The following is a 16,116-nucleotide window of genomic DNA, read 5'->3' as shown; positions in this document are numbered from 1 at the left end:
CACCACCCTCCTCTGCACTTGTCCTTGTTGAATCTCATCGGATTTCTTTTGGCCCAATCCTCCAGTTTGTCTAGGTCACTCTGGACCCTATCCCTACCCTCCAGTGTATCTACGTCTCCCCCCAGCTTAGAGTCATATGCGAACTTGCTGAGGGTGCAATCCATCCCATCATCCAGATCAGCAATAAAGATGTTGAACAAAGCCACCCCCAGGACCAACCCCTGGGGCACTCCACTTGATACCGGCTGCCAACTAGACATTGAGCCATTGATCACTACCCATTGAGCCCAACAAGCCAGCCAGCTTTCTATCCACCTTATAGTCCATTCATCCAATCCATACTTCTTTTAACTTGCTAGCAAGAATGCAGTGAGAGACCGTATCAAAAGCTTTGCTAAAGTCAAGACACATGTCCAGTGCTTTCCCCATATCCACAGAGCCAGTTATCTCATCATAGAAGGCAATCAGGTTAGTCAGGCATAACTTGCCCTTGGTGAATCCATGTTGACTGTTCCTGATCACCTTCCTCTCCAAGTGCTTCAAAATGGATTCCTTGAGGACCTGCTCCATGATTTTTCCAGGGACTGAGGTGAGGCTGACCGGTCTGTAGTTCCTCGGGTTCTTCTTCTTCCCTTTTTTAAAGATGGGCACTATATTTGCCTTTTTCCAGTCGTCTGGGACCTCCCCCGATCGCCACGAGTTTTCAAAGATAATGGCCAATGGCTCTGCAATCACATCAGCCAACTTCCTTAGCACCCTTGGATGCATTAGATCTGGCCCCATGGACTTGTGCATGTCCAGCTTTTCTAAATAGTCCTGAACCTGTTCTTTCACCACAGAGGGCTGCTCACTTCCTCCCCAGACTGTGTTGCCCAGGACAGCAGTCTGGGAGCTGACCTGGTCTGTGAAGACCAAGGCAAAAAAAACACATTGAGTACTTCAGCTTTTTCCACATCGGTCACTAGGTGGCCTCCCCCATTCATTAAGGGCCACACACTTTCTCTGACCTTTGTCTTGTTGCTAACATACCTGTAGAAACCCTTCTTGTTACCCTTCACATCCCTTGCTAGCTGCAACTCCAGTTGTGTTTTGGCTTTACTGATTACACCCCTGCATGCTCAAGCAATATTTTTATACTTCTCCCTGGTCATCTGTCCAAGTTTCCACTTCTTGTAAACTTCCTTTTTGTGTTTAAGTTCACCGAAGATTTCACTGTTAAACCAAGCTGGTTGCCTGCCATATTTGCTATTCTTTCTACACATCGGGATGGTTTGTTCCTGCGCCCTCAATAAGGCTTCTTTAAAATACAGCCAGCTCTCCTGGACTCCTTTCCCCCCCTCATATTAGCCTCCCAGGGGATCCTGCCCATCAGTTCCCTAAGGGAGTCAAAGTCTGCTTTTCTGAAGTCCAGGGTCTGTATTTTATTACTCTTTCTTCCTTTTGTGAGGATCCTGAACTCAACCATCTCATGGTCATGGCTGGAGACCTGACCGGTTTGTTAAAACCCATCTTAAATATGGGTGATAAAATAAGATCACGTCTCTCAATAACCTGTTCTGTTTGCCTCTCTCCCCTTCACCGGAGACTGTCGGAATTACATTAGACCGTCCAATTCAGGGGCCTGATCTCAAAACACGATGCACTTACATAGCACTTTTGAACCAAGGTTACCGGGGCTCTAGAGCACCAAGCTATCCAAGTGACAACGCTCTGTTCAGAAGGAACGTGAACATGGCTGCTAGCACGCAGATCCGCATCATCAGAAGAGACATTCCAAATATCATTGTAAAACGGTTTGGCATTGCAGTGGCATGTTTTCTGTATGGGACCAGAGAGTACAGAGATGATTGAAGTACCAGTATCGGTCACTGGGCTGCTCGGACCAATCCTTGGAGTTGTAACTAGTTTTCTGGCATTTATCTCTAAGGAAGTTCTGGTCCATTTTTCTAATTGGGAAGTGAATGTTCTTTTTAAAAGGTTGTTTTCATTGTGGGTTCAATGTCTGGGCCCCATCAACAGTGGCTGGGCAAGCTGAATTAGAAGCAGTGTAGAGGGAGCCTTGAAATACAATTCTAGAAACCTTAGGTTCTGTCCACACTATGATTAAATCATGCTATGAACTAAATGGGAGAGGCTAGGACGGCCCAGAACCACCTTAAGGCCTATGCACTATTTGCCCAGATAATAGGTTGGGGGACAGGGAAGGCCCAAGATAAAAGTACAGGCCACTTCTACTGGAGGGAGGTGGGGTGTGTGTGTGGGGGGGGGGGGGCAGGGGGGCAGAAGTAAGATAGCCAGCTTGCACTTCTGTGTTCCGTAACTAGGAGACCAAAAGGTTTCTTGTAACTCATGTTTGTTTTGTTTTTCTAGAAGGTGACCCCTGAGCAGGCTGTGTAATCCAGCCTCAACTCAGAGTCACCCAAGTTCTCCAGGGCAACCTTCTGAGATTTCATGGGGGGCTTTATCTTTACAAAGCCTCCCAGTTTCACCTGCTAAATCTTCGTGACATTTGCCTTCAGTGCCCATGGAAATGACTTCCCTCCCCTACATAAAATAGAGCTCAAACTGAACTTCTGTTAAGATCCTTTGTGCATGGACCTTGCTCTTTTAGACTGTAAAGCGGCATGCACACCCAATTCTCTATAAACAGAGAACTCTTTACAATCCCATATTCATCTGTTACAGCGCAGCAAAGCCGAGGCTATTAACACAACGAGCTGCACTTCCACGGATTTTTGTCTAGCCTTCCCTCAGGTTGAACAGCACCAGTACACACACGACTTTACAATACTTCATGCTCACAACCCCAGTGACAAAGGGAAGTGGGACTGCAGTGCAGTTGCACTGTGAGTCAAGGGCAGAGGCAGGAAACAGAACCTAGATTCCTGCTGCATGTTCATGTCACACAGGGCTAAAGGAATCAGGCCAAACAGCACAAACATGTTTGCCATTAAGTCCCAGGGTCAAAGGTGAATATGGTTTGATCCTGCAGGAGAATGCAGGGTGACGTACTATTTGAATGTAAAGCTAGAAGGGAGATTACGTGTCTGCTGTTTAACAAGAGGTTACTTTATTGAGAGGGAGCGGGAACGCCTATGCGGCACATGAGATGTGGGCCAAGCTTTGTGTGGTACAGAAGTCAGTCCGTTCCTAAGTGGTATCCATGAACGGCAGGGTGTGGGCGTTTTACAACTGAGGGCGTTGCCACATTCACTTCGGGTCAGGCGCGCTTATCTTGTTGGCAGCATAAATGGGAGTCTTCTTATCCATGAGAAACTTCAGTCCAGAAGACGTGTCAAAGGGGACTAGGACCCTACACAAAGGTCCTTTCCCCATTTACAATACTAGGGTGGAAATGGCTCGGCTGTACACAGTGAGGCGGTAACTGGAACGGACAGTTCTGGGAGAGCTGTTAGCAGCCAGGGTTTGAGCATGTGAAAAGTGTATTCCAAAAGCAAATGGAAGTTGGTCCAATAAAAGACATTACCTCACCCACCTTGTCTTTTCAAGACACTGCCACAGCATACAAAACTTCCTTTATTGCTGCTCTGCACCTGCTAACCTGCCTCCAGTTTACCCATTATCAGGCAATCTAGCTTACTTAGCTCGATCGAAAGGGCAGAGGTCCACTTTCTGAAGCTAGCAGGATGCCATTTAATACCCTTCTGTCACTAGCACCATCTCCATTAGCAAAGGCACTTAAAGTCAACCCCCAATCCTCAAGTTTCTTTGTATTTCACCACTTGGAAGGTCTTGCTTGCACTTGTCAGTCTCCTTCTAGTAGAGTTTAAATCTTCCTGGAATGCTGTTTATCTTGGCAGATCCTTCACGAGGACTCTTTGCTGTGTTTTGAGGAAGACCAGGCATGGAGGGGCTTTCCTCCTCCACCCCCCACAATGGCAGACTTGCTGGGTGGCTTTGGACAAGTCACTTTACCTCTGCGACTCAGTTAGTTTATGATCGCACCCAAAGGCCCCAGTCAGGATTGGCGCAGTCGTACCACATGCTCTACAAACACAAACAGACAGTTCCTGGCAGAACTTACTTTAGAGCTGGGAGAACACGTCCCTCCCAAAGGGGGAGGGGAGGGATTTCATTAAGATCTGTAAAGTGCTTGGAGCCTCAGCTAGAAGTTGCTCAGACTTAGAACGACGTTCATAAAGCCATATCCTGGCCCGAGGATAGATATGGTCTAGCTATGATGGGAACAGTCTCCCATGCTCCAGATGGAAGTGCGTCACTGAAAGGGGCTCACTTTATTCTTGGTTACTTCCCTCTTTTCTGTGGCTTTTTCTCAAACCAGCTCGCTCCTCTGTCAGGGATACTCTATTTCTAAGTTCTATTTTTCCTCATACATCTGAGGCCACAGGTATCATTCACTACTCCCCTAGTCTAGTAATAAAATCTTGAGCCATTCAGACAGAGCCATAATTCAGACGCACCGAGCTGCATCTCTATGGGCTCACTAAAATCCAGCACGACAACTCACTCTACACACACTATTGATTTCAGACCAAATCTTAAGCCCGTGTGTTAAGTATTACTACCCAGCAACTTGACATAAGAACCAGTCATTTGTATCTTTATCCTACCCCTGAAACGTCAACTTCCCATCTAGCAGAAGCTGTAATATTCTATCAGCATTGTTCTGGAAGTTGTGTTTCTCTCTACCTTAGGCTAGATTTATAAATACAGATTTGTTTATTTGTTGCCTATCTGATCCATTTCCTCTGAAGCTCACTGCTGTTGCTCCAACATTTCACTATTAATGGTGGACTGCAAGTGTTTTACTAGAGATTGCAGGATGCAGGCAGGGGTGAGTACAGAGCTGTTCAGAAGCACAACTGCTGCTGCATTTCACCAGAATTGAGATATTTAAAGTTGCCGAGAAACCTCATCTGCATCCTTCCTGGTTTCATTAATGTTTTATGTACAACCACTAACAGTATTGATAACATGTTATGAACAAGAGATAATGGCCACATTGACAATATAGTCGAGGAACCAAATGTCAATGGACAGACCTCCCAACTGTGTGGCTCACAATGACTCCATTGTCATCCTCGGGCCCAGTGAGCCAAGGACCCACTACAAGTCAATGGTCAAATTTTATGTAGATTGAAATGTCTTTTACACTTCCATTTGTCAGGATGTCCCTGACAGAGCCACTGCAGGGTCAGTGGGAGACTCGGAGCATTTAGCACATTTGTACTGACACTCTAAGGGTTCCAATGATGGATTAGTCAATGCACGTTTCATTTGTGACATCAACAGGCTGGGTTAGAATACTGCTAGTAATGCAATTTTAATGCACCACTTTATATTTCCTCTTGCGTTTCTCCCCATAAGAGGGTTGAAATGACTCATCTCTATTGAGAAGTGCAGGATGATTGGCAAGAGCACCCACTATTCTGTTTCCCCTGGCATCTTTTTCAGTGGGTATTAAGGGCAAAATAGCTTCACCCTGAATACATTTTAATCCCTGCATCTCATTAAAATAATTAGCGCACTTACACTGGGACCCTGAACATCTGAGCTCAGTTCCTGCTCTGCCACAGCCTCTTTAGGTGACCTTGGACAAGTCATTTTGTCCATGCTTCAGTTTCCCCGTTGGTAAAACAGGGCTCATAAACCTTCCTTTGTCTCATCTATTTAGACAGAATTTCAGAGCACGGGCGGTTTTCCTGGGTCTGCACTGTGCTCAGCACTATGGGATCCCAATTTAATTGAGGCCTCTAGGCTCTATCACAAAACAAATCAAAATGGATTTTAAATAATTAACTTATGTCACAAGGATCCAAAACCCCTCAGTGTGCCACCACCCCCCTCCCCCATTATCTTTGCCCAATAAGCTAAATAAACCTCAAGGCTTGTGATTAACCCGAGCAGGTAAAGCCAAGCATACTCCTTGCTTTCTGAACAGGAAGTACTGGAGCTCAGTTGCCATTACAGCCTGGGAACATGCACGGCTATCAAGGGAAGCAGACCTGAAAGGTTACCTCTCATTACTGCTAGAAAGTGGCAGTTTTTCCAGCATTTCTCAGGATTTCTCTGAGCCTAACTAATTAAGGCAGCTCTGAACTTAAGGTAGCCTGAGATGTAGTGGTGTCACTAGAGAATCTTGCCCCTTCCTCTGATGCATCTGGGGACAGGATACCGAAACTGCTTGGCCATTAATGACACTTCCTAGGCAATAATTTACAACCCACACATTAGCTGGCCCTCCAATTTGTTACTGTATTACTATTAAACCAGACCAGTATGACAGCGCAAACAAAAATCTTAAAGGGTAATTTACCAGCATCAAATATTTCCATTTATAGGCAAGAGGGTCAGTAGTTTCAGAATACAAAAGGATGGAAATTTTTATAAACAAAGCCAGTAAATTGTTAGATGGAAACTGATCAAAATAATTCCCTGTATTACTAACATTAGCCATTACTCCAATATGCCATGGTGAGAGCCACTGAAAAGTGGTTTAAAAAAAATAAAAAATAAAATTAATTTCCTTCTCTTTGTTGGCATCACTCACATTTCAACTCTTCACTCAGCTCCCACAAGCTTACCAACAAACAGGACTGGTCTATTTCACCACCTTGTTTTCATGCATTAGCCCAGTGCTATTCTGTTTGGATTGCAAATATCCCCCAGAGATATTGACACCCAAACAAAGACTATTTACATAGAAATGACTTAAATTCCCATTAAGTGTTGCAAATAAAACTCAAAGCCCAGGGGGCTCTTAAGGAGGGGAGATATTTGGTTTTCTATTCAGGTTCTTTTAAGACACCCATCACCATTAGGGACAGAACCTGCATAAGTTTAATTTTACACATACAAGCAGTCCTGTTGACATAAATGGGACTACTCCTGCAAGTAAAATTAAGCAGGTGCTTAAGAGTTCAAAGGTTCTGGCTCACTGCATGGAAACTAAGGATTTACCTTATGCTTGTATGCAGTGTTGTTGTAGCCCTGTAGCCCAGAAGAAGAGCTCTGTGCAAGCTCAAAAGCTTGCCTCTCCCCAAAAGAAACTGGTCAAATAAGGTATCACCTCACCCACCTTATCTTAAGCTTCTTATGCTCACTATCTACAACAAATTTTATGCAGCATGGTTCTCCCTGCATCCCTCCAACGGCTCCCCCTTCTCTACTGCATCAAACATAGGCTGCTTGGCTTCACTTGCAAGGCATTTATGCCTTCTCTCTCATTCACTAGATGTCAACTCCCATCTCTGACCAGCCAAGGTCCCAGCACCCACTTGTTACATTTTCAAACAAGCCCCTTCATGTATTCTCTCCCCAGCTGCCCCTCACACGTGGGAGCAGCTCCCTGTAAACGTGCCTGTTTCAAACTCTGCTTTGTTGTGATGCCTACAAAGACTTAACAAGTAAGCTGCTGGTCTGCTGAGCGTACTGCTTCCACGCTGACCCATACGGTCTCGTTTCCTTTTACTCACCCATTAGTCTGTCTATATCCACCAGTCATTTAGTCTTATGCCTAGATTGGAAGCTCTTTGAGGCAGGGACCATCTTGTTCAACGTACAGCACCCTGCACAATGGAGTCAACATTCGTTCTGAAAAGCCTGAACTGTCCAACATCCAGCCCCCACCCTCTCACACACAAAATATTAGCTCCGTCCCAAAGTAGACGAATCCAGGTCTATCTCCAAGTAAGTGTACGGCCTTCTTTCGATACAGATTTAGAACATGGAACTTAGTAAGCATTTGTATTGTTGTAACACATCGTGGGAACCATGGCGCCCCGATACAAGCAGATGGTCCCAGCCTTGAACATCTTACAACCTTAATGCTGGGTTAACGGTTTCAGGGCTATTAATCCTTTATTCTGAACCCTACTGCAAAGCACCAGCTATAATAGACTAGCACTATTATAACTAGATGTATTTAGATCTACATTCCCTTTTCATTTTGTCCCAAATGCTTGTCTAGTTAAGTAGTATGAAAGAGAAAAGTGGAAGTTACCATGCCATTGTTATTACCACACAGTAAGAATCTTCTTGGTCTTGTGGCTCAGAGTGTTGAAATACTACTTTGAGGACACCAAGTGAAGGCAGAATTCACCAAAGACATAATAATTACCCTCAATTATGAACACAAGGGCCCCACTGTAACAAAGTTAGAGATACAAGAGTCGACTGGAAGATTCCAGGTTACTAAAGAAAAGAAAATGTACAAGGATTTCGCCTCACGTAAAACCTGCCTAATTCAGACATTTATTGAAAGAGATTCTCTAGATTTTGGTGAACCCTTTATTAAAAGCCTCCTTGTTGAAGGCTTAAAAGCCATGAAACAAAGATTTGTAATTATGGTGCTGGGCTTGCAGTGTCACTATAATTACAGGCTGCCAGTATATCCATTGGCAGCTTTTGATGAGGTAATAACTTGACCACGTTGATCCCAATTGTAACGAAGCTTGGCGCAATGCATCAGCCCAGGTGCAAGGTTTGTTTTACAAAATTGGATTTCAACTGATCCAGCTGCCTTTTATAAACCTAGCAAGTAATAAAGATGGAATCGGTGGGCTTCCAATTCCCCCTACCACACACATCTTTGCAAGCTGTTAACCCAGAACGTGGCTCAAACCCGTGTGATAATGAAAGACCAAGCCTCAGATGCCACATCACAAGGCCCGATTCTGATCTCAAACATATGGGCACATATTGTCACCAACCTGGGGAAATTTTAAATAAGTGAAATGATTCAACTGCAGGAGCAAGACAGTGGAAAACTCTATGTGACCTTCTAACAGAAAAAATTAAATTATTGGTCTGAGATAGTGGTGATTAAAAGGCTAAAGCATCCAAAAACCGTAGGGGAAACAGCCCAGCCTGTGTCAAACAGAACACTGCTTTTTGGAAAAGAGATGATGAAGGCATGACTTCTACCCAAGCCCAGGCATTACAGAGGAGGTGGAGAGTGGAACTGCAGGACAGAGTTTTAGGCACACTCAGGCCTGATACACACTAACCCCCCCACACACTTCAAACTAAGATACGCAACTTCAGCTACGTGAATAATGTAGCTGAAGCCGAAGTACCTTAGTTCGAACTTACCGTGGGTCCAAACGCGGCAGGCAGGCTCCCCCGTCGACTCCGCGTACTCCTCTCGCGGAGCAGGAATACCAGCGTCGACGGCGAGCACTTCCAGGATCGATTTATCGCATCTAGACAAGACGCGATAAATCGATCCCAGAAGATCGACTGCTTACCGCCGGACCCGGAGGTAAGTATAGACCTACCCTTAAATACTCTACATATCAAGATCAACCTAATACAGGATCTGCTTTAACCCAAATGGGGCCCCACTTGTGCTGCGTGCTTTACAGACATATTAAGAAGCCATCCTTGCCCAAAAGGCCTTACGCAGTCTAAGGCCTGGTCCCCACTAACCCCCCACTTCGGACTAAGGTACGCAAATTTAGCTACGTTAATAACGTAGCTGAATTCGAAGTACCTTAGTCCGAACTTACCGCGGGTCCAGACGCGGCAGGGAGGCTCCCCCGTCGATGCCGCGTACTCCTCTCGCCAAGCTGGAGTACCGGCGTCGACGGCGAGCACTTCCGGGATCGATTTATCACGTCTAAACCAGACGCGATAAATCGATCCCAGAACATCGATTGCCTGCCGCCGGACCCTCCGGTAAGTGTAGACGTACCCTAAAACAAGACTAAGGGTGGGAGGGGAACAGAGCCACAGAAAAGTAAAATGACAAAGTGACGTGCCCAAGGCCACCTGACGGGTCAGTGGCAGAGCAAGAACTAGAACCCAGGTCTCCTGACTCCCAGTTCAGTGTCTTATCCACTGGACCATGCTGCTTCTCAGTGTGCCTCACTGATCTTTATTGAAACTACCCACCATCCAATACCATGAGGCACTGCTGGAGACATATTTCAGAGTAGCGACCGTGTTAGTCCGTATCCGCAAAAAGAACAGGAGTACTTGTGGCACCTTCGAGACTATTACATTTATTTGAGCACAAGCTTGTGCTCAAATAAATTTAATATAGTTAGTCTCTAAGGTGCCACAATTCTATTCTTTTTGCTGGAGACAGATTCTAGACATACCCCTTTAGTTAAGTTTGTAGTACATTATAAAGAAATCCTACAAGTAGCAAGAGTCACATTAGTTACCAGCCCTTCACCACCATCCTTTAAAGCCAGGACAAGCTATAGAAAAGGCTGGGATTAAACACAGAGAAAACTTAGATCACTCTAGCAAGACAAAACAGCCCCTTGTAAGTCCTAAATTTTGTCCTAAGAAGTGACTTTGTTCCCCAGGTCACAGGGGTTAGGTACTGTAGAAGCAGAAATTATTAAAACCTACTATTCATCTCCAGAGTCAGACAGGTGTAAGTCAAGTCTTTACAAACCCAAAGCTTTAATGGAATCTGAAGTCCACTTGTGCAGTAGCTACCTTCTGTCATCACATTACCTTGACACCATCACCTCAGCCTCTGCCCTACCTCCCCACCCTATCAAGCCCACTTGTTGCATCTTGTCTTCGAATGTGAACTCTCTCTGTTCTAATCTTCCTAGATCCTGCAGCCAGATCCATGAAGGGTGGGTCCCATGCAAAAGCCTAATGACTGCAACACAGGTTTATAGTTTCCAGGTCTGTGTGTGTACCGCACCAGCAGCCCCAATTTAAACTGGACATTATTGCCATAGTAACAGGAAAAGACAGACTTAAAGCTGAGTCTGTGTTTTCAAAGATTAACTTGAGTAAATCAATAGAGTCATGTTGAACACTATTAAGAAGAGCAGGTTCCAGTTTCTAGGGGCCTTGTACTAAGAATTGCTCTCAGGATACCTTGTCAGCTACTTTGACATAAGACTTCCCTCCACTCCCTTTCAGACACTTGTTCTCCTGTAGATCCTTGTTCAATTTTTAAAAGTGTCTTGCAGGTAATGATTAAGTAATTAAGAGACGCTGACATCTACCCAAACAAATATGCAAGGCAAGTGCCAGTCAGTAACACAACAACCCAAGCTGTTCGGTTAAAGTATCACACAGAGCTTGACTTCAGATCTTGAGCTACCAATACAAATAAAACACAGATGCACAACACAATTAACTCCAGCAATCCAGGTTATTTTTAGACCATTGAAATAAAACACTGACCAAATCCAGCCTGACTACAGAAGACAGATGCTCTTTCTTTTTCACATGATCAATTTTCAGCAGTTTCTAAAGTCCATCTCTGCTCCATTTTTCACTGGTTTGGAAAACGATCACTGAACTGGGGATCATCACTTCAAATTACATAGTCCATGCAGTACGTAATGCAGATCCACTGTGTGCAGGGTACACATGAATGTACAATCAGGAGTATCAAGCGGGGTGCTGGCTCCTACCACTACGAAGATTAAAAAGATATTCCTCCTTGGAGCATAAGGAATTAAGACGGATACTAGAATAACCCTCCATGCCAAATGGCCTCCTCTGCTCATATCATGCATCTCTAGCTTCTTGCATCATGAAGGATCCCAGCAGGCATTACAAGTTACTGGCCCCAATTCGGATCCCATTGACTTGAAAGGGAGATGGCTTAACCACAAGACAAACAGGAATTACCCCTCTTCTCTCTCTCTCTGGGGTAACATACAGCACACCAGGATAACAATGGGGGTGGAGAGGGAAAGGGATCTGGGGACAAAGGCAAGAGGGTGGTACCTGGGACCTTATGAAAAGCACTATGGGGTCCTTAAGGAACATACAAAGTGGGCAAGACCTCGGCTTCTGCTGCAGGAGCTGGGGAGGGAGGCCGTTAAGGAAAAGTTGTTTATTGGTAACAAACAGCCTCCCCCCATCCTAAGCTGCAGTCTCAGCACCTCACCGCCTGCAAGCCACAGTTCCAAGGGTCCCTTCAGCAGGCACAGGGACCACAGCACGTGGGGCCAACGTCCTCAGCCCCATTCCCAAGGGTCGGGAGGGTGGGAGGGACTGGGGCAGGCCCAGCGTGAGCCCCACCTTAAGTCACCGATAATTCCCACCCCCTCCTCCAAGCACCGGGGTGCAGGACAGCTCAGTGTGGGCAGAATCCTGTATCTCCTGCCACATACACCTGAGTCCTGCTACCTGGGCAGGAGGGGACAGCCCCAGGGAGTTCATGGCTCCTTGACAGGATGGGGGCAGTGCCCCAGCCACTGGGGCAGGGGACAAATGGGGGGGGGGGCATCCCTGTGTCCCAGGATTGGGACCCAGCCACCTAGGGGGAGGGGACATGCCCAGGGAGTGCTCCTGCCCCCCCCCCCCCACCTAGGCCAGGGAGCTGCCCCCCCCCCCCCCGGATGACAGGCCAGAGCCCCCGCCCCACTGCTATTCACAGAGCGATCTACGCCAACTGCGTCCACTGAGACGCGCTCCCCCCGTGGAAAGCCGCCGGTTTAAGCCACTGGCGTAAGGCCCGCGGTGTCCACACAAGGCTCCCCGGCCCAGCGCGCTCTGCCCAAGCCATGGAGAAGCGGCCCGGCTCACGCCGCCGGGGGAAACCCACCGGAGCGCCCTACGCCCGCTGCGCACGGCTCCGCGGGGGCCGGGCCGCAGAGCGGGCTCCGCTAACGCCATCGGCGTCCAGCCCACCCAGGCGCTATTCGCCAAGCGGCCCCCGGCGGTCTCGCGCCGCGCGTAGAGCGTTACGCGCTTAGCGCAAGGCCGCCGGAGCGATTCACAGACCCCAACGGCGCCGGCAGCGTAGCGTCCCGGCCCTTCTGAGCAAGCCGACGTACGCAAACGGCGTCCACGCGCCCGACGTATTCACCCCCGGGGCTCCGGCGAACTAGGGCGCCTCCCTGCCATTCCGTGCGGCGGGGAGGCGGGCGCAAGTTACGCAAGTGGCGTAGGGCGCCCCGGAGGCCCGGGACTCACCGGCCCACGAAGTTCTCGAGCACGGAGCTCTTGCCGGCGCTCTGGCCGCCCACCACGGCGATCTGCGGCAGGTCCAGGTGGCAGCTCTGCCCGATGGAGCTGAACGCGTCCTGCAGCTTGTTCACCAGCGGGATCAGGTCCTCCATCCCCCGGTTCCCCATGGCGGCCGCGGGGCCCCGGCTCCCCGCTTCTCGGGCGGCGGCTCCTCAAACGGTTCTCGGCGGCAGCGGCCAAACTTCCCCTCAGAGTCTCCTCCTCCGGCCCCGGCGCCGCCCCCGGCTCTTCACTCCGCCCAGCCCCGTCAGCGGCGCATCCTATTGGTCGGTACGGCTGTCAGCCTGTGGGTCTAACCAATCGAGAGGCCCTACAGCCCGTAATTCAATCTGAGTGGGCGGTGTTTAGCGGCGCTCGCCTCCTTTCCGCATTGCTAGTGGTCGCTTGCGCTGTCACTCTTTTCACCCAACCAATAGAGTTCATTCGTGACCTGTCTAGGAAGGCGGTACTTTTAGATCCCGCCCAATATCTTTTTTTTTCTGGTTTCTCGTTGGAGGAGAAGCCGGTCGCTCTATCTAAGAGCCACTAACGCTCAAAAATTCACTCCGCCCTGTTTCCATTGGTCAGAATTTCTGCCACTCTGCCACACCATCCAATTCATTGGGAGAGGCGGGCTTCTCTAGGAAAGGTTGGGTACTATTTGTAGAGAAGCCATATCTGATTCGTGATCAGAATGTCAATCATGGTGTCCTTCTTTATGATTGGTCTCTTTGTTCCTCCTCCCTCCCCACCCGCTGGAGGAGGTATTAGAGGAGATCGAGTACCGTATTGCCTCAGCTAGAACGCGCACCCCATTTAGTGCCTTATTTCTCCTTATAGAAGCCCATACATATATTAGTGTATGTCTCCTTATGGAAGACACCTTTATTTTTTTGTTACCGTATATCTCCCTATAAAAGGAAATAAGGACAATCTGAGAAATTACAGACCAGTCATCTTAACTTCTGTACCCGGAAAGATAAGGGAGCAAATATTTAAGCAATCAATTTACAAACACCTAGAAAATAATAAGGTGATAAATAACAGTCACCGTGGATTTGACAAGAACAAATTGTGTCAAACCAACCTGATAGCTTTCTTTGACAGGGAACAAGCCTTGTGGATGGGCGGAAGCGGTAGACGTGGTATATCTTGACTTTAGTAAGGCTTTTGATACTGTCTTGCGTGACTTTCTCATAAACAAACTAGGGAAATACAACCTAGATGGAGCTACTATAAGTAGATGAAGGTGCATAAATGGTTGGAAAATTGTTCCCAGAGAGTAGTTATCAGTGGTTCACAGTCAAGCTGGAAGGGCGTAATGAGTGGGGTCCCGCAGGGATCGGTTCTGGGTCCAGTTCTGTTCAATATCTTCACCAATGATTTAGATAATGGCATAGAAAGTACACTTATAAAGTTTGTGGACAATACCAAGCTGGGAGGGGTTGCAAGTGCTTTGGAGGATAGGATTAAAATTCAAAATGGTCTGGACAAACTGGAGAAATGGTCTGAAGTAAATAGGATGAAATTCAATAAGGACAAATGCAAAGTGCTCCACTTAGGAAGGAACAATCAGTTGCACACATACAAAATGGGAAATGACTGCCTAGGAAGGAGTACTGGGGAAAGGGATCTGGGTGTCACCGTGGATCACAAGCTAAACAGGGTAATGCTCTTGCAAAAAAAGCAAACATAATTCTGGGATGTATTAGCAGGAGTGTTGTAAGCAAGACACAAGAAGTAATTCTACCGCTCTACTCCGTGCTGATTAGGCCTCAACTGGAGTATTGTGTCCAGTTCTGAGCGCCACATTTCAGGAAAGATGTGGACAAATTGGAGAGAGTCCAGAGAAGCAGGGCCGGCGCAACCCATTAGGCGACCTAGGCAGTCACCTAGTGCGCTACAATTTGGGGGGCGGCGACCACGGCGGTATTTCAGCAGCGGGACCTTCCGCTGCCTCTGTGGGGGGCGGCATTTTGGGGTGGGACCTTCCGCCGCCTAGGGCGGCAGAAAAGCTGGCAGCGCTCTTGCAGAGAAGAGCAACAAAAATGATTAAAGGTCTAGAAAACATGAGCTATGAGGGAAGATTGAAAAAATTGGGTTTGTTTAGTCTGGAGCAGAGAAGACAGGGGATATGAGAACAGTTTTAAAGTACATGAAAGGTTGTTACAAGGAGGAAGGTGGAAAATTGTTCTTCTTAATCTCTGAGGACAGGACAAGAAGCAATGGGCTTAAATTGCAGCAAAGGAGGTCTAGGTTGGACATTAGGAAAAACTTCCGAACTGTCAGGGTGGTGAAGCACTGGAATAAATTGCCCAGGGAGGTTGTGGAATCTCCATCATTGGGGATTTTTAAGAGCAGGTTGGACAAACCCCTGTCAGGGATGGTCTAGATAATACTTAGTCCTGCCTTGAGTGCAGGGAACTGGACTGGATGGACTCTCGAGGTCCTTTCCAGTTCTGTGATTATTTCTCCCTATATAAGCTCACAATTTTGATGCCACTTCTCCATAGAGATACCCACCATGATGACACCGTATTTCTCCTTAGAGAAACCATCCCTTGTTGTGGTACGATAGCTCTCCATAGAGAAGCTGCCCTCCCATATATCATATTGCCCCATATAGAAGCCCACCATTAAGCTAATGTATTTCCCTGTATAGAATCTCCCCAATGCATGGTTCAGCAGTGTCACACTTAGAGAGCCCTACTCAACATATTTACCAGAACGTTTTAAAAACTCTGTCATTTTATATGCATTATATTTTTGTCCCAGTTATTACAGTAGCATCTAGAGACCACACGCAGGCTGCTGGTGCCACTTTAGTCTGCCCCCAGGCTTCGTGCTACCCACCACATGCATCCTTGGTAGATTAGCAATAGCAAGATTGCTAGTGGGCTTTGCAGAGAAGCTGTACATTTAGCCCCTGTCCATGTTCCAGAAGGGCGCACAGCCCCCGGTCAACCTTAAATCCACATACAAAGGTTTGGGACTGTTAATAGAGTCCCTGGCTGTACCCCTTTTTCCCCAGTGATGTACTCTGACCATTCTCCCATCGAGCCCAGGATTTTCATGCGTCTGTCATCACCCCAGCTTCTGGGCTTTTTTGAATGCTAATTGTTTTAAAGGTTGATTTGTCTCTTGCTGCTGGTGGGGTTTATTAGGTGGGGGGGGGCTAGTGCTGGGGTGCAGTAG

At 47.3% G+C, this 16,116-nt stretch overlaps 1 protein-coding gene across 29 annotated transcripts in view; it reads right to left on the bottom strand.

Moving 5' to 3' along the window:
• DNM2 (dynamin 2) overlaps positions 1-13,160 on the bottom strand; it is a 59,772-nt gene extending 46,612 nt beyond the window's left edge. For 16 of the 29 annotated variants that reach the window (XM_065575842.1, XM_005279581.4, XM_005279573.4 and 13 more), the window contains exon 1: positions 12,889-13,159. In XM_065575842.1, coding sequence (XP_065431914.1) covers positions 12,889-13,049 — 161 coding nt within the window. In that variant the 5' untranslated portion in view covers positions 13,050-13,159. Of the gene's footprint in view, positions 1-12,888 lie in introns of all 29 variants that reach the window. The other 13 variants (XM_042844393.2, XM_042844387.2, XM_042844385.2 and 10 more) reach the window with 2 other exon arrangements.
• Positions 13,161-16,116: the final 2,956 nt, after the last annotated feature.

The sequence above is a fragment of the Chrysemys picta genome, chromosome 22 (genome assembly GCF_011386835.1).
Source record: "Chrysemys picta bellii isolate R12L10 chromosome 22, ASM1138683v2, whole genome shotgun sequence".
Classification (NCBI taxonomy): Eukaryota; Metazoa; Chordata; order Testudines; family Emydidae; genus Chrysemys; species Chrysemys picta.
Note: the sequence above shows the minus strand (reverse complement) of the source record. Positions and strands in the feature narration are given on the sequence as shown.